Source organism: Pseudophryne corroboree, chromosome 9 (assembly GCF_028390025.1).
Source record: "Pseudophryne corroboree isolate aPseCor3 chromosome 9, aPseCor3.hap2, whole genome shotgun sequence".
Lineage (NCBI taxonomy): Eukaryota > Metazoa > Chordata > Amphibia > Anura > Myobatrachidae > Pseudophryne > Pseudophryne corroboree.
The window spans coordinates 96301746-96327842 of record NC_086452.1 but is presented as its reverse complement, the minus strand read 5'-3'; the positions used below and the strand labels follow the sequence as shown (position 1 = coordinate 96327842).

General features: G+C 47.5%; 1 protein-coding gene across 4 annotated transcripts in view; it reads left to right on the top strand.

The window, feature by feature from the left end:
- RABGAP1L (RAB GTPase activating protein 1 like) overlaps window positions 1-26097 on the top strand; it is a 690515-nt gene that overhangs the window by 584812 nt on the left and 79606 nt on the right. For all 4 annotated transcript variants that reach the window (XM_063939666.1, XM_063939667.1, XM_063939669.1 and 1 more), the window contains one exon: window positions 5044-5172. In XM_063939666.1, coding sequence (XP_063795736.1) covers window positions 5044-5172 — 129 coding nt within the window. The remainder of the gene's footprint in view (window positions 1-5043; window positions 5173-26097) is intronic.

Sequence of the window (26097 nt, the reverse complement as noted above, 5' to 3'; positions counted from 1 at the left end):
AGTTCTCTCCCTAAGGTGGTGTCAGTGTTTCACCTGAACCAGCTTATTGTGGTGCCTTGCACCTACTAGGGACTTGGAGGACTCCAAGTTGCTAGAAGTTGTCAGGGCCCTGAAAATATATTCCAGGACAGCTGGAGTCAGAAAATCTGACTCGCTGTTTATACTGTATGCACCCAACAAGTTGGGTGCGCCTGCTTCTAAGCAGTCGATTGCTCGTTGGATTTGTAACACAATTCAACTTGCACATTCTGAGGCAGGCCTGCCACAGTCTAAATCGGTTAAGGCCCATTCCACAAGGAAGGTGGGCTCATCTTGGGCGGCTGCCCGAGAGGTCTCGGCATTACAACTCTGCCGAGCAGCTACGTGGTCAGGGGAGAACACGTTTGTAAAATTCTACAAATTTGATATCCTGGCAAAAGAGGACCTGGAGTTCTCTCATTCGGTGCTGCAGAGTCATCCGCACTCTCCCGCCCGTTTGGGAGCTTTGGTATAATCCCCATGGTCCTTTCAGGAACCCCAGCATCCACTAGGACGATAGAGAAAATAAGAATTTACTTACCGATAATTCTATTTCTCGGAGTCCGTAGTGGATGCTGGGCGCCCATCCCAAGTGCGGATTATCTGCAATACTTGTACATAGTTACAAAAATCGGGTTATTATTGTTGTGAGCCATCTTTTCAGAGGCTCCGCTGTTATCATACTGTTAACTGGGTTTAGATCACAAGTTGTACGGTGTGATTGGTGTGGCTGGTATGAGTCTTACCCGGGATTCAAAATTCCTCCCTTATTGTGTACGCTCGTCCGGGCACAGTACCTAACTGGCTTGGAGGAGGGTCATAGGGGGAGGAGCCAGTGCACACCACCTGATCCTAAAGCTTTACTTTTTGTGCCCTGTCTCCTGCGGAGCCGCTATTCCCCATGGTCCTTTCAGGAACCCCAGCATCCACTACGGACTCCGAGAAATAGAATTATCGGTAAGTAAATTCTTATTATTTATTTATTTATTATTACCAGTTATTTATATAGCGCACACATATTCCGCAGCGCTTTACAGAGAATATTTTTTCCATTCACATCAGTCCCTGCCTCATGGGAGCTTTACAACACACACACACATTCACGCTAGGGTTCATTTTTGTTTGTAGCCAATTAACCTACCAGTATATTTTTGTATTGTGGGAGGAAACCGGAGTACCCGGAGGAAACCCACTCAAGCAAGGGGAGAATATACAAACTCCACACAGTTAGGGCCATGTTGGGAACCGAACCCATGACCTCAGTGCTGTGAGGCAGTAATGCTAACCATTACATCGTCCGTACTGCCATTCCCCTATATTGTTGTGGGCAACCAAAGGAAACTTTGCTCTGAGCTCCACAAGGTCTAGAACCGGCCCTGTCACCTATTTAGGATTTTTAAATATTGTTTCTTTTCAAATGTAACATGTCACCACATGTTGGCTAGGCCTCCAATTCAGTACAGGGACGGGGGGCGCCAAAACATACACTTGCTCCGGGCAACATGGCGTCTAGCTACACCTCTGTCCCCATAGGAGCATGACATTTTATAAGGAGTCGTCTTTGTCCAAAGACCTTTTAAGTTTTTACCATTGAAATCGTTAAAGCTTTTGGTGGGTGGGAAAGTGAGGCCTTTACCAGGGACTTTCCTCTGATGTTGGGTGAGGATGTGATTATAGAGGCTGATAGTTTTTAGTTCTGAGCAAGTGGTAACAAGTTTTAGTTTGTTCTTGTTTGGCAGAGAGATGGTGACGTGGATTCCCATCTTTGATTTTTATAGTCGTTTGGAAGGCGATTTCTTGCCCCCTTTGCATTTCTTAAAAAGGAAAATAATCTATATTGGTATATGGGAATCCCCAGTTAGTTCACTAGTATATTTGCCAAATATATATATTTTCTCCATGCAAGTCTCCAAAGTATTACTGCAAAATATTTTATACAGCATGACATCGGTGCGCTTCACAAAGGGACAGCTCAATAATCCATGAGGATCCGTTGTAGCCCCCCGATAGAAGTTGTTGTTAATGATCTGCTCTTATTTGTGCACAAGCAAAAGTGAGTAATGTTTTCATTGACACTGTGTGCACATAAACCTAATCCATAAAGGGTATTTCAAAGGTCGTAGCTAATAGAATCGCTCTCATTTATATCCACTCACCAGAGCACTTTTAAGTAAGGTGGTCTCTTAAATACAATGGCGGTAGCCATGTTGTCGTTTAAACCATACCTCCCAACATGACCCTCTCCAGGAGGGCCAGAATTCTCTGCTTCTGGACTTTCCTCTTAATTTATGATTGCTGGCACCTGTGTTGAACAGGTAAATGGATAAGAAAGGTGTTACACCACAGGTGATGGCAATCATACATTAAGAGGGATGTCCAGGAGCAGAGCATTCTGTCCCTCCTGGAGAAGGTCATGTTGGGAGGTATGTTTAAACCAGAGATTCTCAAACGCGGTCCTTAAGGCACCCCAACGGTCCAGGTTTTGAGTTTATCCATGCTTGGCCACAGGTGACTTAAATAGCACCTTATTCAATTTGATTTAACCATCTGTGCGGAGCCATGGATACAGCTAAAACCTGGATCGTTGGGGAGCCTTGAGGACCGCGTTTGACTTCTGTCTACACTTATAGCCTACACAATAACGATTTGTCACATATCCTTCAGAGAAGAAAACAATTACAGGTTGAGTCTCCCTTATCCAAAATGCTTGGGACCAGAGGTATTTTGGATATGGGATTTTTCCGTATTTTGGAATAATTGCATACCATAATGAGATATCATGGTGATGGGACCCAAGTCTAAGCACAGAATGCATTTATGTCACATATACACCTTATACACAGAGCCTGAAGGTCATTTTAGCCAATATTTTTTATAAATTTGTGCATTAAACAAAGTGTGTGTACATTCACACAATTCATTTATGTTTCATATACACCTTATACACACAGCCTGCAGGTCATTTAATACAATATTTTTAACAACTTTGTGTATTAAACAAAGTTTGTGTTCATTGAGCCATCAAAAAACAAAGGTTTCACTATCTCACTCTCACTCAAAAAATTCTGTATTTCGGAATATTCCGTATTTCGGAATATTTGGATATGGGATACTCAACCTGTATTAAAAAAACTTTGTTCCCATCCCTGCACTTAGCCTATTCCTGCTGTCCAAACTCGCTGAGCTCAGTGTTGTAGTCCGGCCGATGGTCAATGGCAATAACACCCGTTGCAGTGAGTCCTAAGTAATTCCTGTCAGTGACCTACTGCCTAAATCTTCATGTTCTTATAAAGTAATATAATCCAACAACATAATGTAGGGGTATATTTACTAAAGTGAGGGTTTTTAGTAGTGGAGATGTTGCTCACAGTAACCAATCAGATTATAGCTATTATCTTCTAGAAGGTGCTAGATAAATGATAAATAGAATCTGATTGGTTGCTATGGGCAACATCTCCACTTCTAATAACCCGCACTTTAGTAAATATACCCAGTAGTGTTCCATCGCTGGTGCCTCCACACTGACAGATATGAACGGTATCTCGTTCATGTCTTGCAGTGTTATCGCCCAGTGTGTAGGGCGCATAAGTGTTGCACACAACCTAATCATTAACAATCTTCAACAGGTTAAACAAACAAATGCACTACTAAAAGGTGTCTGTTAGTGATTAAAAAATATACATATATCTATATATAACTTGACCCTCTATTTGTTTCATGCATGCTCATTATATTATAAATATATGCGTGACATGCCTGTCTCTTCTCACATGAGCCGGGCCGGCGTTATTTCACCACCGCAGCCCGGGAAAATACTGAGGAAGAGCTGCCGATGGCAGCGTCACATCAGCTTCGGCTCAGTCTGGGCTGAACACAGTCTCGCAAGATTTGATGTCACCATCTCGCGAGACAGTCACTGTAGTTCACTGAGTTCCTCGGCTGCCAAGGAGCACTGCTGGTGCTCCCAGGGTCCCCTTATTCCTGGAGAATCCAGGAATCCGGGTAAAGGGAAAAGCCTCCTGGAGGGTTGCCACCAAATTCTGGAGAATCCAGGAAATCAGGGAGAGGTGGCTCACCCTGGCTCACAGTAAGGACTGGGCAATTGATTGACCAAAAGGAGGCAGTCCCTTTACTAATCTTTTTTTTTCCTTTTGTCTCTTGTTTTTGTTGTGTCCATCAGTGTGAGAACAATCTAACCATAATTTTTCATGTTATGGGGTCAATCTTATTAGTTGCGAGTTGCCGTTTTGTCTGTACAGTCCCATTTTGCAATCCCAGTTAGAAACTTGCATTGAACCAGTCAGTGTAAACTTGCATTTTTTCGTTTACACATCACAGAGGGTGAGAGATGGTATGGAAAATACTTCAAATGTCGGGACACCCACGCAGAACTCCTTCGACACCCCCTAATGACTAATTAGTTAATTTGACATTTCCAATTAGCTTAATTAGTCCAATAATTACATAATTCTGGGGGTTTAATAAAAAATGGCCTCAAATTACCCCAAAATCTACTTTTTCGTTGCTTTATGCACCCCAAATATAGAGTATTTAAAAAAAAAAAATGCTTTTTATGTTTTTTTTAGATTTTTATTTAGTCACCTCAGAAGGGTCACCCCACTTTTTCATGCACCTCTCTAACATCGCGTATGGCTGACAATTCGCAAACCCCCGCTACGAGCACCATGAATAAGCATTTATAAGTGGATTGGAGAATTCTCGTGCAAATGTCTGCGAGTTTCATGAAACCACTCGCAACTCACACCTAATAGGATTGACCCATATTGCACTTTTAACGTAAAACCTGCATCATCCACTTTGCAAACTGCAGTACTGTAACACTGGCATGTCAGGAAGCCATGTACACGTGAGGTGTGTCGGCAAATTAGAAAGGTTGAGAACCACTGTTGATAGTACATTGTGGTGCACTAATGATACAAATGTTTCTTGTTTCCTGGACTGAATGTGCTGGTACATGCTAAATAACAAGCGCTTTCAACTTTGCAACTTTGTTTTCTCTAAAAGACTTCCAAGGAAGACCTCCTGCAAGCCGACTTTGAAGGGGCGTTAAAGTTTTTCCGGGTCCAGCTGCCAAAACGTTACCGGGCCGAGGAGAATGCTCGGAGGCTGATGGAACAGGCCTGCAATATCAAGGTAAGACACTTAGATCTACCTCTTAGTATGCAGCCAGCAGCTGTGGTTACATCATTAGATATATGTTCCGAAAATGATTGTAATAATGGAATATAAACAACTTCAAATCTCCAGATCTATGCTGATGTTATACAGAAGGGGGCGTTACCAACACTGGGCTTAAAAAAATAGCTCAGGCTCTTCCAGGCAACTGTTGGGTTTGGCACCAAGCATTCGCAAGCCCCCTGTCCATTATACCTGAAAAAAGTAATTTAGGAATAATCCCTCTCACACCTCTTACAGAAATGTAATTAAATAAACACACTCCTCCCTAATCCTTATTGTAAAAATAAAAAAACCTCTTTTGCTCTAAATCACTTCTTCAATAAAAATGAGGCCTCTTGGACATGTTAGAATGGGATTGTGCATGCTGGGAATTGTAGTTCCACCACACTTAAAATAGGCAGCCTAATGTAGACTAATTGGACAACATTTCACTATGTATGGCTCAACTGCTGTGGAGCTACAACTCGACCATCACTCATTTCATTAATAAAGAATTCAAATTTTTTTGTGTGATATCTTAAGGGGGAAATAATTGATATATGCTGTCTGCGCCAGTATTATTGGTACCTTTGCAAGTCACTTTTTATTTGTATGTAAGTCTATCACAGTTAGACAGCCTGTGGCTACACTTATCTCCCTACATGCCCCCTTCCCTTCTGCTACCCCTGGTCAGACGCAGATCCGCTCATCACTTCCTCTATGATAACTGACCCCGGCACATTAGAACGACACAATCTGCTATCAGTGTGATTACTGTGTGCAGAATGGGCCCTGGATGTGAAGCTGTATTGGTCCTGTGTGCACACAGTGACAGCAAGGGTGATTCAGGGGACACAGAGAGTGGGAATAGAACCTGTGGTGAGCGCAGCGAGCCTGCAAAGGGGCTTCGTTGCGCTTGCTTCCCCATCCCCCCTGCCGGCAAGCTCACAGCCGGGATCCCGACATCAGTATTGTGACCGGCGGACACACATACCCAACCCATTAAGGGTATGAGGAGGGAGGGGGGAGGTGATGACACCACTGTATTAGTTGTACACCGCAGTCATGTCATCCAAACATGAGACCTATAGGTATACGTGTGTGTAAGGAGCGGGCAGGCCAGTATAGAATTGTACCCAGGAACAGAAACACTTGTGACTAATAATAAATAGAAAACATAATATAACTAAAGTACAATAAATAAATGCTCTTGGTAATAACTTGCCAACCTGTAGCTGTGCATGCTGAAAAGCCGTGCCAGGGAAACCTTTCTCCCACACTTCCCATACACCAGCTCTATGCCAGGCGGAAACAAGCAGCGGTCATTACACTGCTCCATGAACCCAGCACGGGACACTACTGCGCGGCACACTACCTGGAGCTGCTCATACTGAACGTGTGGCCTGATTGTTAGGTTCTGTGGGCACATTGGACAGATATAACCTTTCATCATTTAGACCAAAATGCCAACTGGACCACATTAGTGTGTGTAACAGACCTTGGTTAAACCTATGTGCTAGGAAAATCCCTAAATTGCTTTGCACGTGTACCAGTAGTGTTTTCTATGCCAGTGTCTGTCTTTTACAGCTACTGTGTTGTGCCAGTTTTTAGATATGGGTTTTTCTTAGTAATAAATCCTTTGTGGAAGACAGCGATTCAGGAGATTTTTTTTTTTCTCTCTGACAATACACTTGACATGTACTGATACGGCATGTCTTATTTTATTCTAGACGTACTGTAATGTGCTTTTCAGTGTTTATTAGAGCTGGATAGGTGTGAGCAAGCCCTCACGGTACTATTGCAGGATGTGATATAAAAGTACTCTCCAAGCACTGAGACAAAAGTACACAAAACACGCTGGGAAGGGTTTCCTTGACACAGTACAAGGACACACAATGCACTGATTCTCATTCTACCCTGTGTTCCTGCTATGTTCTATACTGTTATCTGTGTTTTACTACGTCCACTCCACACTCAGCCTTACAGTATAAAGTATAGCTAGACATTCCCTGAGCTTTGTTTGAAAGATGTCCCCAACATTCCCTATAGAAATACATTGTAGAAACGTTGCATATGGGTAATGGCACGATACAGGAACCACGTGTCCCAGATATGGTGTGGTACCATGAATAGTTCCTTCAGATATGGTGTGGTACCATGAGGAAAGGGGTCACTAATTTGGGTTGTTGGCCTAATCTCTCAGGGAGTCTAGGAGAGCTCCTCAAAACCCAATGTGTGTAATTTCAGGAGATAGGATGTAAGATTGGTTCCAAGAGGAGGGGTGTGATTGTCGACAACCAATATGCCAGTGTTAATAAATGTCGCCATGTTCATAATGTTGCCATTTAAAATGTCAACATCAAAATGCCAGATTACAGTTTGATTGTTTTTTGCTTACTCTAACCCTATACCTAAACCTAAAAATAAGCAAAAATCTGTATGTCATCTTTTTGGTGTCAACATTATAAACATGTTAAATATTTTGGTATGGCAACATTAGTTGTCAACCTTAAGTCCATGTTGATGTTAATTGTTGACAATTGACCTTCTGACCAGATACCAAAGAGGAGACCCCAACATTAAACATACTTCAGATAAGCAATTATTCAGGTTTTAATTATGTATGCAGTACTTATAGTATTTGTATACTTCTATTTTCCAATGGCTTCTTTGGTTCCTTTTCCTTTTTTGAATTGTTGCATTCTTTAAAATATTTATGTTCTTACTACACTTCCGATTTTTGTACTACTGTGTGGTATATGCTATGATGAATAAAAAATTTAAAAAAAAAAAAAATTATGTACGCAGAATATATACTTTATAATTGGATATTAGATTTTTCTTAAAATTCTACATTATCAGCATCCTCTTGGTGTGTGTGCGTATGTTTATGATCTATGGACCTAATTTAGAGTTGATCGCAGCAGCAAATTTTTTAGCAGTTGGGCAAAACCATGTGCACTGCATGGGGGGGCAGATGTAACATGTGCAGAGAGAGTTAGATTTGGGTGGGGTGTGTTCAAACTGAAATCTAAATTGCAGTGTAAAAATAAAGCAGCCAGTATTTACCCGCACAGAAACAATATAACCCACCCAAATCTAACTTTCTCTGCAAATGTTACGTTTGCCCCCCCCCCCCCCCCCCTGCAGTGCACATGGTTTTGCCCAACTGCTAACAAATTTGCTGCTGCGATCAACTCTGATATACCCCCTATGGGGGTCATTCTGACCCGATCGCACGCTGCAGTTTTTCGCAGCGTAAGCGATCAGGTCAGAACCGCGCATGTGCCGGCACATGGCCGCCCGTCGCTGTGCTACGATCGCCTCTGCCTGATTGAGGGAGGGGGCGAAAAGGCGGCAGTTTCGTGGGTGCGGTCCGGCCAACGCAGGGGTGGCCGGACCGTGCGGGGAGTGGCCCGCAGCGGCTGCGTAACGTCACGCAGCCGCTGCGGGCCGGGGAGCGAAGAGTAGCTCCCGGCCAGCACGCTAAAGCTGCGCTGGCCGGGAGCTACTCTTGAAGTGCAAAGGCTGTGCGATGCCTCTGCACTTCTGCGGGGGGGGGGGGGGGGAGGCACTGACATGTGGGGCGGACTAACCCTGTGCTGGGCGTCCCCCCGCATGTCAGAGTGAATGATCGTAGCTGTGCTAAATTTAGCACAGCTACGATCAACTCGGAATGACCCCCTATGTACTATCAGCACCCTCTTGGTGTGTATGTTTGTGATTTATTTTCAGAACATATCTAACAAGGTTCTTTACCAGGAAGCCCAGTGGTTGTGTCTGAATAGACTTGGAGTTGGATATGTATTAGGGGGGTAATTCAGACCTGATCGCTGCTGTATGTTTTCGCGCAGCGGGCGATCAAATCTGATCTGCGCATGCTTATGTACCACAATGCGCTGGCACGTCGGACGACTGCACCGGGCATCAGTGCATAGCGACGGGATGGTGCGAAAAAAGCGATTGCAAGGTGATTGACAGAAAGAGGGCATTTGTGGGTGGCAACTGACCGTTTTACAGGAGTGTCCGGAAAAACGTAGGTGGGTTCAGACGTTTGTAGGGAGGGTTTCTGACGTCTGTTCCGGCCCCGATCACCAGGAATCCATCGCAGCGGCTAAGTAAGTCCTGGGCTGAGCAGAGACAGCTCTGCTACAAATGCGGTCGCACACCTGCACAGCACTTTTCCCCTCCCCTTGTAGGCAGCGACTTTCTGATCACAGGTCTGCAAAAAAAACGCACCCTAGCGATTAGGTTTCAATCACCCCTTACATTTTATATTGTGTATAGAGAGCGCAGGAAAATAAATTATAGATAGCTAGATATACACACACACATATATATACACAGGGTGACCATAATTAAACTTCCACTATTCAGAGCAGTTTGTAGCTCAATCTAAAAACCAGAATGTCATCAAAATTGATAGACTAGGACATGGCAGTACAAGATTCCACTGGGTGGTACTCAGTGGTGCAAGTAGAAAAAATGTCTTACGGGTACTGTGTGCCAAAAATGGGTGTGACCAAATGCCACATGGGGCGTGGCCAATGAAAATGGGGGCGTAGTACACATATGGGGGGAGGGGCAGATACACATATGACCCCAATAGTGCCAGATACACGTTGCCCCACAGTGCCAGATGCACGTTGCCCCACAGTGCCAGATATATATTGCCCCACAGTGCCAAATATATATTGCCCCACAGTGCCAGATATATATTGCCCCACAGTGCCAGATATATATTGCCCCACAGTGCCAGATATATATTGCCCCACAGTGCCAGATATACATTGCCCCACAGTGCCAGATACACATTGCCTCACTGTGCCAGATACACAAATGCCCCCAGAGTGCCAGATATACATTGCCTCACAGTGCCAGATACACATTGCCCCACAGTGCCAGATACACATTGCCCCACAATGCCAGATACACATTGCCCCACAATGCCAGATACGCAAATGCCCCCAGAGTGCCAGATATACATTGCCCCACAGTGCCAGAAACACATTGCCCCACAGTGCCAGATACACAAATGCCCCCCACTGTGTCAGATATACATTGCCCCCCCCAGTGCCAGATACAGAAATGCCCCCACAGTGCCAGATATGCCCCCAGTGCCAGATACAGAAATGCCCCCAGTGCCAGATACAGAAATGCCCCCCCAGTGCCAGATATGCCCTCAGTGTCAGATATGCCCCCAGTGCCAGATACACATGTCCCCGCAGTGCCAGATATGCCCCCAGGGCCAGATATCCCCCAGTGCCAGATACACATGTCCCCCCAGTGCCAGATATGTCCACAGTGCCAGATACACATGTCCCCCCAGTGCCAGATATGCCCACGGTGTCAGATACACATGTCCCCCCAGTGCCAGATATGCCCACAGTGCCAGATACACATGTCCCCCCAGTGCAGTTATGTCCACGGTGCCAGATACACATGTCCCCCCAGTGCCAGATATGTCCACAGTGCCAGATACACATGTCCCCCCAGTGCCAGATATGCCCCCAGTGCCAGATACACATGTCCCCCCAGTGCCAGATATGCCCCCAGTGCCAGATACACATGTCCCCCCAGTGCCAGATATACATGTCCCCCCAGTGCCAGATATACCCCAGTGCAGAGGTTCCCAAACTGTGTGCCGTGGCTCCCTGGGGTGCCTCGGGACACTTGCAGGGGTGCCCTGGGTTGGTGGTCCAGGACCAATTCAAATTATTCATGGTCAATATAATAGGCAAAACCAGTGCTGGTGGCTGCCAGTCATAAAATATGTGGCCAAACAGAAGCAAATCTTGTCCCTCACCACACAACTGACCCTAAGGATGACATATAAACGCGATATACTCAATGTAATATTTCTTTCTAAATTTCTCAATAAGAAATTTTTGGCCTAGGGGTGCCGTGAAAAAAATTCTGATATTCTAGGGCACCGTGATTCAAAAAAGTTTGGAAACCACTGCCCCAGTGCTAGATACACGTCCCACCAGTGCCAGATATGCTCTCAGTGCCAGGTATACATGTCCCCCCAGTGCCAGGTATACATGTCCCCCCAGTGCCAGATATGCCCCCAGTGCCAGGTACACGTGTCCCCCCAGTGCCAGATATGCCCCCATTGCCAGGTATACATACCCCCCCCCCCCCCAGTGCCAGATATGCCCCCAGTGCCAGGTATACATGAAGCACCCCACTCCTGCTCACCGATGCTGCTGCTGCTCTCCTGTGTGCGTCTGTGTGAGGGGAGGAGAGCGCAGTCTCTGGCGGGTGCGGGTGGCTCAGTTCAATTCAGCGCCGATCCGTGAGCCAATCAAAGCTCGCGGTCCGGCAGCCTTGGCTGCCGGTCCGCGAGCTCTGATTGGCTCACGGGCGGTGCTGAATTGAACGAGGACACTGAGGGGCAGGAGAGGCGGCGTGGAGCGGCGTGAGCAGCAGAGGGAGGGACGAGGAGCGGCAGCCCATCAGTGTGGGTACGGCATACCAACGGCTAAATTCTTAAGTGTACGCCGTACCCGCCCACTTGCACCGCTGGTGGTACTTGATATGCCGGCTGTCGGGATCCCGGCGCCAGAATCCCTACAGCCGGCATACCGACAACTATTTTCCCTCTTGGGGTGTCCACGACACCCCTGGAGGGAGAATAAATAGCGTGACGCACGTATTGGCCGCCTATGTTTGTGTCGCCGCCACCGCCAGTTGCAGTGATGCCCACTGTAATGTATAAATGTAGCTGTACGCCCGGCTCCTTCTCTGCCGGGCATAGCGCTGGCATTACACATATAAAGCAGACAGTGCTGTAGCTGTCTGCCCCGTCTGGCCCGCCCCCTCCCCCGGCTCATCTGAAGTCTTTCCCGTGCTCCTCCTACATTCTGCCCGGCCCACTCTCCTTTTTGGTCCGCCCACTCCCCGGCTAACCTGCAGGCTTCCCCACGCTCCTCCTGCATCCCACCCGGCAGCAGTTAGATGGACTCGGGATAGGGTGTGTGACAGCAGCGGTCCTTCGTCTCTGCGGCTCCATCACTGACTGCTCACCGCCTGCCTATGATGTACCAGTGCCGTCTACTGCTGCTCTTTGGTGGCATTGCCACACATGTTGCCTAACCGTGCTGATTACCCCCCTTGCCCGAAGCATGGCGGGCGAAGCGGTACACTTATTGGGATTCCACGTGCTAATAACAGAGAAAATTACACCAAATTCAAATTAAAAAACTCACGTCGACCTTCTCAAGTGTCGACCTTTCCCATGTCATCCTTTTGTTAATGTCGACCTTCTGCATGTCAACCTTTTGGGGACAGCCTAGTAACTGTCGACCTTGTATACCACACCCCATATTGCGACTAAGGCGCATTGTCAGGTAAAAAGACACCCGGCACTAGCGGAGTCTCACAGGACCTGGCTCCTCACTGGCACCAGGCTTCTCGCGTCACATGGTGTATTGAGGCTAAATGTATTTGGACACATCTATGTATGCATGTATCAACTCATGAAGCCCCTGAAATTAGTGCCTTGTGCACACAGTTGTAGAGATGGTCATCGGTGGGTTATCCATCGATGGTCAACATTGATGGATAACATTGATGGTGTAAAACCATCTAGAAGGGATCCATCGATGGTTTTACCCATCGATGTCCACCCCTGCATTACAATAACATAAAAATGCGGGACAATCAGAGCCCAGGGGCGTGGCTTAGTGGGTGTCAGGGGGCGGGGCTAAACTCGGTGCCCTGACACTTTTGAGAGATTAAAAAAAAAAAAAACGGTAGCACTGAACCATCGATGGCGGGAAACCATCTGGTTCTACCCCATAGATGGTAAAAGTATTTGACAACGGTCATAGACCATCGATGATTTTGAATCATCAATGGTCAATGGCCATCCCTACACAGTTGCAGTGTGGAAATGACTGGAGACCCAGGGACAGTAACCTATGCTGTAGATGCTGTTTAGCAATGCACTTTGAAAGCATTTGTGTGTCGCATCTTTACCAGTACAATCTTTTGAAAGCGCGTATTCATGAGAAATTGGACATGCCGTATTCTTACATTTTAAATGTGGCGTTAACATTTTAGAAGGTGCCATTCACTTATTTCTCATGTGCTGGCATGTATATTTTCCTATACCTGTTTACTGTATGAGCAACCTACAGGAAATCCCAGTGGTTTTAATATGAACAAGCCTTATAACACATTGGTGGGCTGATGTAGCAGTTAGTGAAAAAAGAAAAAAGTTTTACATAGGAACTGGCAAGCCGCAGGGGTCGTGCTTGGTGAAACCGGCCTTCAGTTTCACATACAAGCAAATATGTGTTTCACTGTTTACTGTTCCAATGTGACTGTGAGATGTCGGGGCTAAGGTGATATTTCACTAGACTCCAGAAAGAAAACCCCTCAGTGGCCACAGTTTACTAATAACAAGCAATGTCTGCCTGGCTTTACTAAATGAAATCCATTAAAGGTACCAGAAGTCCAAGGATCTGATTCATACATGTAGGCAATTGCATTGGCAGCTGCGAAATTGTACACAGCGGTTCTGCGAAAATATGCAAATGTCACATCTGCAAGGAGTTGTGCAGAGGCACCTATAATATGTGTCCCTGATCGCTGCTTATGTAGACATCGATCATCTGGATAGCTCCATTGTCACTACGTACAGGATCGCAGTTGTACGCAGTTATACGCCATCAAAGCGGTTATAACACACCAGGGCTTTTGCCTCCACTCCCCTGTTACCTCCACCAAACAGTCCCTGACTGTTGGTCACTTTGCAAATAAATCCTCTCTGCAATGTATGTGCTGACCACTGATAATCGCCCAGCTGCAGAAATATCGAGATTGTTTACATCGCCGCCGCCAGTTGCAGTGACGACTGCTGTATTGTATAAATGTAGCGGTACACCCTGCTCCTTCTCTGCCGTGGCATAGCGCTGCCATCACACATAGCAACGGACAGTGCTGTAACTGTTTGGTCCCGCCCCCAGCTCATCTGAAGGCTCCCCATGCTCCTCTTGCCCGGCCCCCTCTCCTTTTCGGTCCGCTCACTCCCAGGCTTGTCTGCAGGCTTCCCCATGCTCCTAGCACTCATCGCTGCTCAGAGACTCCTTTTTATAGGGATGTGCATACAAATTTGGCAGCAAATTGGTTGTCACATTTGGCGCGCATTCTCCTTTAAATCTAAGACAGAGCGGTGTGCGTGTTCCTATGGGAATCAATTGCTTGGAGTGATCTGCAGCAGACAGCGAAGTAGCGAGGAGGTGGACTGCTAGCCGAACACTTCACCATTGCGGTAATTGCCGCGTACATGCCCGCAGCAGAGAGCCACAGCACAGGAAGACCAAGACTGCTGGACCCAGTAAGTGAACCCTGGGATCCATCGCGCTGTGACATAGATGATGTATAAAGGGAGAACAGAAGAAGTTTTAAGAACAGAACCTTGGAGAACACCTGCTGGTAGTGGAAGTGGGGGAATAAGTGGAATTGTGAGAGGAGACAGTGAAAGAAGTCAGAGTGGTAGGAGGATAGCCAGGTAAGGGGAGTGTCTTACAGACTGAGGGGTTGAAGGATTTGCAGGAGGAGAGGCCCACAATGGGGGTCATTCTGACCTGATGGCTGGCTGCAGTTCATCGCAGCGCAGCGATTAGGTCAGAACTGCGCATGCGCCGCAGTGCGCCGGCGCATGGCTGACGTTGCCTATCGATCGCCTCTGCCTGACTGACAGGCAGAGGCGATCGCTGGGCAGGAAGGGGCGGCACGGCTGCGTTTGGCCGCCGTTTTGTGGGTACAGTCCGGCCAACACAGGCAGCCGCAGCGAGCCGGGCAGCGATGAGTAGCTCCCGGCCAGCACGCAAAAGCTGCGCTGGTTGGGAGCTACTCCTGAAGTGCAAAAGCGTCGCCGCTGTGCGATGCTTTTGCACTTCTGCGACGGGGCGGAGACTGACATGCGGGGCGGACTAGCCCTGTGCTGGGCGTCCCCCCGCACATCTGTGTTTAGCACAGCTACGATCAAGTCTGAATTACCCCCAATGTCAGAAGCAGCAGAGAGGTCAAGGAGAATGAGCTGAGATTAGTGGCCCTTGGATTTGGGAGTAAGAAGGCCATTGATGACTTTAGTGAGGGCAGTTGCTGTGGAGTGGAGAGGACAGAAGCCAGACTGAAATGGGTCAAACAGGGAGTGGGGAAAAAAGAAATGTGGTGAGGCAGTTGTGGACAATCTGCTCCATGAGTTTGAAGGCAAAGGGGTGGAGAGAGATGGGGCGGTAGCTGCAGAGAATGTCCGTATGAAGGTTGGGTCTTGTATGGATGGGGGAGATAAGGGCGTGCTTGTAGACATAACGTTGTCTGGGGAGAGGGAGAGATTGAAGAGATGAGCAGGATGGGAACAGGCTATGGGAGAGAGGGAGTATATATAATCATAAAGCTTTCGTTAGGAATAGCTTTCCTAACAGCCCTCTAACCATGACCGGAACTGCCATGACCTCACATTTTCTACCAATTTTCTACTGTTATTAATGTTTTACTATCCTGGTTCTGCCCTCTACGTGGATCAATAATAGTAAAATATATAGACAAAACCAATATACATCCGCACAGACTTAAATATTAAATCATCCTATTCTCACATCACTTTGACATACATTCATTTCTACTACAAAATAAATACAGTATGCAGTAAGTCGGAGCTCTCTCTATTAACACCTACACTTTATTATGTAGCGAAAACACCCAGTACAATACAATCGGTGCCCTTCTCAGAGTCAATAATCACTATTTCATTGTCCTTACCATTGAGCGCTGAAATCCTGTCACACTCGCGGCGCTGCGGCTGCCGCGCTTACCGCTCCGGGTGCGCTGGGTCTCCCGGCGGTCGTCGCCCCCGGTGGGCTCCGGGTCGTCGCGTCTTGCTGACGCTGCCTCCGGCGGGCTCCTGGGGTGTGGGCGCCGCCATTGCGCCCGGCATCCACGAGAGCGTGGTGAGCGGGTGACGTCATCGGCCCCTTCCGCCAATCAGGAGAGGGCGGGAAGTTCAAAGGCAGACGCCGTACAGAGCCCCGGCGCCTGAGTATCGTCTTTCCAATGATCACCAGTGTTAGCAGCGTTCAGCGTGTTCTCAAGCTAAACGTCTCCTGTGTTCCAGCGTTGCAGAGTATCTTTCAGTGGGACATTCCCTGTGCTACCAGCGTTACAGTGTATCACTCAGTGGGACATTCCCTGTGCTACCAGCGTTACAGTGTATCACTCAGTGGAACCTTCCCTGTGCTGCCAGCGTTACAGTGTATCACTCAGTGGGACATTCTCTGCGTTACCAGCGTTACAGTGTATCTCTCAGAGGGACACCTCCTGTGCTTTCCAGTATTACAGGGTATATCTAAGTGGAACGCCTCCCAAACTTCCAGAGTTACACTGAATCTCAAATCCTCATTTATTTCTTCAGCATCACTCACAAGTTCTTTATTCTTCTGTGTGCTTCAACATCGTTCTCAAATTCTCATTAATTTATTCAACATCGCTCACAAGTTCTTCATTCTTCTGTGTGCTTCAACATCGTTCTCAAATCTTTATTCATTTCTTCAGCATCGCTCACAAGTTCTTCATTCTTCTGTGTGCTTCAACATCGTTCTCAAATCTTCATTAATCTCATCAGCATCGCTCACAAGTTCTTCATTCTTCTGTGTGCTTCAACATCGTTCTCAAATCTTCATTCATTTCTTCAACATCGCTCACAAGTTCTTAATTCTTCTGTGTACTTCAGCATCGCCCCCGAGCCTTGGCCACAACTAATTCTCTAGCATTACACGTCGGTTACAACGGCTAAGTTCTGCATGAGGAAAACCTACATCCGGCCATCCCTGCTCCGGCCCAGCTGTGGTTCCTCTTCCCTATCATCGGAAGTACCCCCGACCCAGGTCAGTGACGAATCCAACTGAAAGCGGAGAGACCTTCAACAGTAGTGCACTCCCAACCCAGGTCAGTGACTGTATACTCAGGCCACATGGACCCGGGGGATCGGAACCCAGAGTCAAGCGCCATCCAAAACTTGGCTTCCCGAATTCAGAGTCAGGAGGCGGCACAGAGCCAGGTGATGCAGTATCTCCAGGAATTATCCGGCCGGCTGGATCAAATTCAGGCCTCCCTGGCTTCAGTAGTTCCGGCTCCTGCTCCAGTAGTCGTCTCCAGTAATGTTCAATCCTCGTCTGGAGCCAGGTCACGCCTTCAGCTTCCCACTCCCTCTCGCTATAATGGGAATCCAAAGAATTGCCGTGGTTTTCTCAACCAATGCGAGGTGCATTTTGAACTTCTCTCACACAATTTCCCCTCGGATCGGTCCAAAGTGGCATACATTATTTCCTTGCTTGAAGGTTCAGCGTTGGATTGGGTGTCTCCGTTGTAGGAACGATCTGACCCATTAGTTTCCAGTTACACTAATTTCATCGCATCATTCCGAAGGATTTTTGATGAGCCCGGCAGAACGACCGCTGCTTCCTCGGACCTGCTCCGAGTCCGTCAAGGCTCCCGTTCTGTGGGACAGTATGTGGTTCACTTCCAGACCATTGCCTCAGAACTACGCTGGAATAATGATGCTCTCAGGGCCGCTTTCTGGAACGGGCTCTCTGACCGTCTGAAGGACGAGCTGGTCACTAGGGATCTGCCGGATCCTTTAGAAGAGTTGATCTCACTCTGTGTCAAGGTGGATCTTCGCATGCAGGAACGAGGTGGCGAACGTAGTCGGTCGGATCGATCCAGATTCCGGCTTCTCCCGCCTAAGCAAACAGTTACCCCGAGTCCGGACGAACCCATGCAAATCAACCGATCCCGGCTGTCCCCGGAGGAACGACAGCGCCGTCGTGAGGGTAAACTCTGCCTCTACTGTGGAGCCGCGGATCACTTTATCAAGTTCTGCAAGTCCCGTCCGGGAAACGGGCAGGCCTAGCTTGTTCCGGAGGAGTCAAGTTAGGGGTTACATCTGAATCTTCTCCGACAGTGGATTGTTTACTCTCCGTGTCTCTGTTTTCTGAGTATATAGTCAAACCTGTTAAAGCCCTGCTGGACTCTGGGGCTGCAGGGAATTTTGTTTCTCTTTCTTGTGTTCAGAGTCTGGGTTTACAGTTACAGTCTGTCAAACGACTTATAACGTTGACTGCCATCAATGGTACCAAAATATCTAATGGTCTTATTACAAGTCGCACAGAGCCAATCAAGCTGCAGGTCGGAGCTCTGCATCAAGAACATTTGGAGTTTCTAGTAATTCCGGAGATGCCTCACGATCTTGTTCTTGGTCTACCTTGGCTTAAAATTCACAACCCTCACGTCGACTGGATATCGTCACAAATATTGTCCTGGAGTTCGTTTTGTCACTCTAGTTGTCTCACTCCTGTTTACCCGCTCCGTGCATCTTCCAAGTCGGATGAGGAGCTCATTCCTGAGGCCTATCGGGAGTTCACAGATGTGTTCTCGGAACAGGCGGCCGATCAGTTACCACCCCATAAACCCTGGGACTGTCCCATTGAGCTTATCCCAGGGAAAATGCCACCCCGGGGAGGCACATATCCCTTGTCATTACCCGAGACCCAAGCTATGTCGAACTATATCAAATCTAATCTACTGAAAGGATTAATTCGCCCCTCTACCTCCCCGGCTGGAGCAGGTTTCTTTTTCGTGAAGAAGAAGGACGGGGGGTTAAGACCATGTATTGATTATCGTGGCTTAAACGATATCACCGTTAAGAACAAATACCCTTTGCCGCTAATTACTGAGCTATTTGATAGGGTTCGTGGAGCCCACGTCTTCACTAAGCTCGACTTAAGGGGAGCCTGTAATCTGATACGTATCCGACATGGGGACGAATGGAAGATGGCCTTCAATACCAGGGACGGGCATTATGAATATCTGGTAATGCCGTTTGGCCTCAGCAATGCCCCTGCCGTTTTTCAGGGATTTGTAAATGAAATCTTCCGAGATATGTTATACCAAAGCGTAGTGGTGTACTTGGATGACATTCTGATATTTTCTAAGAATCTTGCAGAGCACAGAGTACAGGTCAAAGAAGTACTTCTTCGCTTACGAAGGAATCGTCTCTACGGCAAGATTTCCAAATGTATCTTTGAGGTCCCTTCGATTCCGTTCCTCGGTTTTGTCATCTCGGGTACGGAGCTTCGCATGGATCCGGAAAAACTCACTGCCATTCGGGACTGGACTCAGCCTCTCTCCTTGAAAGCGGTACAAAGATTCCTGGGCTTTGCAAATTACTACCGGAAATTCATTAAGGGATTTTCTACCATCGTTGCACCCATTACTGCCCTAACCAAAAAGGGGTCTGACCCAAGTCTCTGGTCTTCCGAAGCTGTAGAAGCGTTTGCCCGGTTGAAATCAGCCTTTATGTCCTTGTACAGTACTCTTCTGATGGGAAGTTACATCCATGTGGTTTCCATTCTCGTAAGTTCTCTCCTGCTGAACGAAACTACACCATTGGAGATCAGGAACTTTTAGCAATAAAATCTGCCCTAGAAGAATGGAGGTACTTATTGGAAGGTGCTAAACACCCAATTACTATTTACACCGATCACAAGAACTTGTTGTATATCAAGACGGCCCAGTGCTTGAATCCCCGTCAAGCTAGATGGGCGCTCTTCTTCACTCGGTTCTCGTTCGTTATTAAGTACCGGGCCGGGACTCTTAACACTAAGGCTGATGCTCTGTCTCGTTCTTTAACGGCCTCGGATGAGGAGAATTCCTTTGAAAAGAGTTTAATTCTCAGTCCAGTCTCTATTTCAGCAGCTCCCACCTCTCTGGGTCCTCCTCCTGGGAGAATGTCTGTACCAGTTGAATTTCGACCAAAGTTACTGCAGTGGGCTCATATCTCCAAGTTTTCCGGTCATCCTGGAGTTCAAAAAATGTGTGAATTTCTATGAAGGTCCTATTGGTGGGACTCCATGAAGAAGGATATACAAGATTATATCAATTCATGTCCTCAATGTGCTCAGCACAAAACTCTTCGTCTGCCTCCTGCGGGGTTGCTTCGTCCACTGTCCATTCCTAAGAAACCCTGGACCCATATTTCTATGGACTTTATTACCGAATTACCCCTCTCCAAGGGTTACAATACCATCTGGGTGATTATTGACCGCTTTTCAAAAATGGCACATTTTGTTCCGTTGACTGGTTTACCAACGGCTCCCAAGTTGGCTTTACTATTTATTTGTGAACACTTCCGCCTGCACGGGTTACCTCGGGAGATAGTCTCTGATCGAGGGGTACAGTTCACTGCAAGATTTTGGAGGGCCCTCTGCTCAGCCTTACAAATAAAACACAAGTTCTCATCTGCTTACCATCCACAAACCAATGGGCAAACTGAACGTGTCAATCAAGATTTAGAGACTTTTCTCCGCGTTTATCTCTCTCCTTCACAGGACGATTGGGTCGAACTGTTACCCTGGGCCGAGTTTGCCCATAATCATCTGTACCACTCTTCCACTGGTGAGTCCCCATTCTTCATTAATTATGGATTCTATCCACGAGTCCCAGAATTACCAATTTTTCCTTCGGAGGATGTTCCTGCTGCAGCTTCCACTTTCCAGCACTTCAGTCAAATCTGGAGTAGGGTTCATACTAATCTCAAGAAAATCTCTGGCCGCTACAAATTCTTTGCGGATAGAAAACGGCGAGCAGCTCCTCAATACAAAGTTGGTGACAGGGTATGGCTCTCTACCCGCAATCTTCGTTTAAGAGTACCCGCTATGAAGTTTGCTCCGAGGTTCATCGGTCCTTACCCCGTTTTGCAAGTCCTGAACCCTGTTGTCTGCAAATTGGGATTGCCTTCCCACTTTTGGGTACCAAATTCTTTCCATGTTTCTCTCCTTCGTCCCCTCATTTTAAATCTGTTTCATTCGGAGTCTCCTAGCCCAACCTCGGTAGAGACTGAAGCTGGAACAGAATTTGAAATCAAAACTATTCTTGACTCTCGTTATCTTCACAAGAATTTACAGTATCTGGTAAAATGGAAAGGTTATGGTCCTGAGGAGAGGAGCTGGGTCAAAGCTTCTGAAGTCACTGCTCCCCGACTAGTCCGGATCTTTCTTTCTAAACATCCAACGAAACCAGGAAAGTGTCCAGGGGCCACTCCTAGAGGAGGGGGTACTGTCACACTCGCAGCGCTGCGGCTGCTGTGCTTACCGCTCCGGGTGCGATGGGTCTCCCGGCGGTCGTCGCCCCCGGTGGGCTCCAGGACGTCGCGTCTTGCTGGCGCTGCCTCCGGCGGGTTCCCGGGGTGTGGGCGCCGCCATTGCGCCCGGCATCCACGAGAGCGTGGTGAGCGGGTGACGTCATCGGCCCATTTCGCCAATCAGGAGAGGGCGGGAAGTTCAAAGGCAGACGCCGTACAGAGCCCCGGTGCCTGAGTATCGTCTTTCCAATGATCACCAGTGTTAGCAGCGTTCAGCGTGTTCTCAAGCTGAACGTCTCCTGTGTTCCAGCGTTGCAGAGTATCTTTCAGTGGGACATTCCCTGTGCTACCAGCGTTACAGAGTATCTTTCAGTGGGACATTCCCAGTGCTACCAGCGTTACAGAGTATCTCTCAGTGGGACATTCCCTGTGCTACCAGCATTACAGTGTATCACTCAGTGGAACCTTTCCCGTGCTACCAGCGTTACAGTGTATCTCTCAGTGGAACCTTTCCCGTGCTACCAGCGTTACAGTGTATCACTCAGTGAAACCTTCCTTGTCTACCAGCGTTAGTGTGTATCACTCAGTGGGACATTCTCTGCGTTACCAGCGTTACAGTGTATCTCTCAGAGGGACACCTCCTGTGCTTCCAGTATTACAGGGTATCCCTAAGTGGAACACCTCCCAAACTTCCAGAGTTACACTGAATCTCAAATCCTCATTTATTTCTTCAGCATCACTCACAAGTTCTTCATTCTTCTGTGTGCTTCAACATCGTTCTCAAATCCTCATTCATTTCTTCAACATCGCTCACAAGTTCTTCATTCTTCTGTGTGCTTCAACATCGTTCTCAAATCTTCATTCATTTCTTCAGCATCGCTCACAAGTTCTTCATTCTTCTGTGTGCTTCAACATCGTTCTCAAATCTTCATTCATCTCTTCAGCATCGCTCACAAGTTCTTCATTCTTCTGTGTGCTTCAACATCGTTCTCAAATCTTCATTCATTTCTTCAACATCGCTCACAAGTTCTTCATTCTTCTGTGTGCTTCAACATCGTTCTCAAATCTTCATTAATTTCTTCAACATCGCTCACAAGTTCTTCATTCTTCTGTGTACTTCAGCATCGCCCCCGAGCCTTGGCCACAACTAATTCTTTAGCATTACACGTCGGTTACAACGGCTAAGTTCTGCATGAGGAAAACCTACATCCGGCCATACCTGCTCCGGCCCAGCTGTGGTTCCTCTTCCCTATCATCGGAAGAACCCCCGACCCAGGTCAGTGACAAATCCAACTGAAAGCGGAGAGACCTTCAACAGTAGTGCACTATAGGAATAATTCTTTGCCAATGCTTTCCTTACCGGTGTACAGCCATGAGAGAGCGCCGATTTGCTGCATATTCATTTTGTTGTATACTGGTTTATTTGGGGTCTAGGTGGTTACCCCGATATATGCAACTGTAGCAGCATTCTCTTTTTCACTGCACACGTTTGGGTATTTTTATTTCTCTTACGTCCTAGAAGATACTGGGGTCCACATTAGTTCCATGGGGTATTGACGGGTCCACTAGGAGCCATGGGCATTTTAAGAATTTGATAGTGTGGGCAGGCTCCTCCCTCTATGCCCCTCCTACCAGACTCACTTTCAAAAATGTGCCCGGAGGAGCCGGTCACGCTTGGGAAGCTCCTGAAGAGTTTTTTGCATTTATTTTCTATTTTATTATTTTCAGGCAGGTCTGGTTGGCACCAGACTTGCTGCTTCATGGGACTTAGGGGGGGAACGGCCCAACCTCCCTAGGGTTAATGGTCCCGTTCCCCGCTGACAGGACATTGAGCTCCTGAGGGTCCTATTCGCAAGCCCCACCACGGCGAGCTTACAGACCCGCAGCACGACGCCACCCATAACAGAGCCAGAAGACTGAAGAGTTGTGAGTAAGTGGCCAGCGTCCCGGTTAGAGGGTCGCCGGCTGTAATGGGGGAATAAGGGTAGGAGTGCAGCGCTGCATGCACGCTGCGCTCCAGGCTTCAGATGCACGGTGTGACCGCTGTGAGGGGTGGCTGGAGCCACTACTATTACCCACTAACTGGCATACCTTGCAGGGGTTTTAACCCACTGTAGACTTGATTCTGCACCTCAGCCAGTATAAAACCTGGGAAGACCGTGCGCCTCCACAGGGGCGGGGCCTTCACTATGAGTGGACCCAGCAGCTCGCCAGCGCCATTTTCTCATCTGCAACTTACACAGGCAGCCTGACAGGGAAGCGCAGCTCTTCCATAAGGAATCCAGAGCACCTCAGTGGTACCAAGGGGTTATAGCAAGGGGGGGCGAGCAATATTTTGGTGTACTAAGCCCTCTTAGGGTACTTAGTTTGTGACCCAGCTAAGTTTGTATTTTAGCTATAGGAGCGCTGTATGACTGGCTCCAATATACTCTCTGCCTCCCTAGAAGGGCTCGGTATGGGTTAACTGTGCTTTTAACCTATTCCTCACTGTGTGTGTGTGTGTGTGTGTGTGTGTGTGTGTGTGTGTGTGTGTGTGTGTTCTTTTACATTTATCATGTGAAAGGAGTGAGTATCATGCACAGCAGAGTGCTTTTCTCAATCTGGGTGATCTCTACAGTGTACTCAGGATAGTACACATTCTCAGGCTAGTGGATCAGAACCTGTATGGCTAGATTCATTAAAATGTATGATTTCAAATATTTCAAACAAATTATCCCAAAATGAAAAGGAGACGCAATATTTAAGACGATCTGTAGATGACTTGATGAATAGAGATTCAATGGTTATTCTGGCGTCTCAGACCCCTGCCATTTGTGCCCAGAAGCGTACTCTGGCCCAAATTATGCAGGCTGATACCAATGATGATGATGTATCAGATTCAGAGGAGGGTGAGGTGGACTCGGGAGGGGGGTTGCAGCTTTATCAAAGGGGATACAAGCCCTGATAGAAGCTATTAGAGATGTCCTGCACATTCCTGATAAGGTGTCAGAGGACGAGGAGTAATCTTATTTTAATGTAAATAAGAAATTCTCAGCTACTTTCCCTGCGTCTAAGGAATTAAATTCCCTATTTGAAGCAACTTGGGTGAATCCTGACAAGAAGTTTCAGGTCCCAAAAAGGCTACTCACATCATTCCTGTTTCACCAGGATGACAGAAAGAAATGGGAAAACCCACCGATTGTTGACGCGTCGGTTACTAGGCTGTCACGTAAGATAGTTTTACCTGTTCCTGGGGCAACTTCCTTGAAGGAGGCTGCAGACTGCAAGATTGAGACTACTCTCAAATCTCTGTACACAGCTGTGGGGTTGGCCCAGAAACCCACTATAGCTTGTGCGTGGATCTCTAGAGCCATTGCAAAATGGTCAGGTAATCTAATTGACGGGTTGGATTCCTTATCCAGAGGGGAGATAATTTTGCTCCTTCAGCATATACAGGATTCGGCTAACTTTATGATGGAGGCCATAAAGGTCGGAGGTTCGGTATTCAAAATCGGAGGTTCGGGATTTAAAATTGGATTCTGCTAACCACAGTTTACTCAATGCACGCTCCACTGCTATGGCAGTATTGGCACGCAGGTGCTTGTGGCTATGCCAGTGGACTGCTTATCTAAGGTTTGCATTACAGGACTGTCACTACCAGTTCCAGGCCCTGCCATTTGGCATCTCCACGGCACCAAGGGTGTTCACCAAGGTAATGGCAGAGATGATGTTTCTCCTCCGCCCACAGGGAGTGAACATAATTCCGTATCTGGATGATCTGCTGATAAAAGCATCTTCCAGGGAGAGATTGTTAGACAACATTGCCCTCTCAACCCGTCTACTCCAGGAACACGGGGAGATTCTGAACCTACCAAAATCTCATCTGGAACCAACACGGAGACTTCCGTTCCTGGGGATGATACTGGATACAGAGGCACAGAAGGTATTCCTTCCGTTGGAAAAGGAATTGGTGTTCCAGTCCATGGTGCAAGATGTTCTAAGGAAAACCCGGATATCGGTGCATCTATGCATTCGCCTACTGGGAAAGATGGTGGCCGCTTACGAAGCGCTGCAGTACGCAAGGTTCCACGCAAGGCCCTTCCAGCTGGATCTGTTGTACAAATGGTCCGGATCGCATCTTCACATGCACCAGAGGATCCGTCTGTCGCCAAAAGCCAGGATTTCTCTTCTGTGATGGCTTTAGACTTCTCAGGTCGGAGGTTCAGGATTCAAAATTGGATTCTGCTAACCACAGACACAAGCCTCAGAGGTTGTAGTGCAGCCACCCAGGGGGAACAGTTCCAAGGAAAATGGTCAAGTCAGGAAGCCATTCTTCCGATCACCGTTCTGGAACTAAGGACCACATACAACGCCCTTCTACAGGCATCGCATCTTCTTCAAGATCAGGCCATTCAGGTTCAGTCGGTACAGCAGTAACGTACATAAACCAAGGCAGAACGAAGAGCAGACAGCAAGAGGTAACAAGGATTCTCCTCTGGGCAGAAAGATACGCTCTCACGTTGTCTGCGATCTTCATTCCGGGAGTAGACAACTGGGAAGCAGACTTCCTCAGCAGACACGATGTCCATCCTGGAGAGTGGGGCCTTCACCCGGAGGTGTTCGGGTGCTTGACACGTCAGTGGGGAATGCCACAAATCGACATGATGGCCTCTCGCCTCAACAAGAAGCTCAAGCGGTATTATTCCAAGTCGAAGGACCCACAAGCAGTGGCAGTGGACACTCTGGTGACTCCAAAGGTCTACCAGATGGTG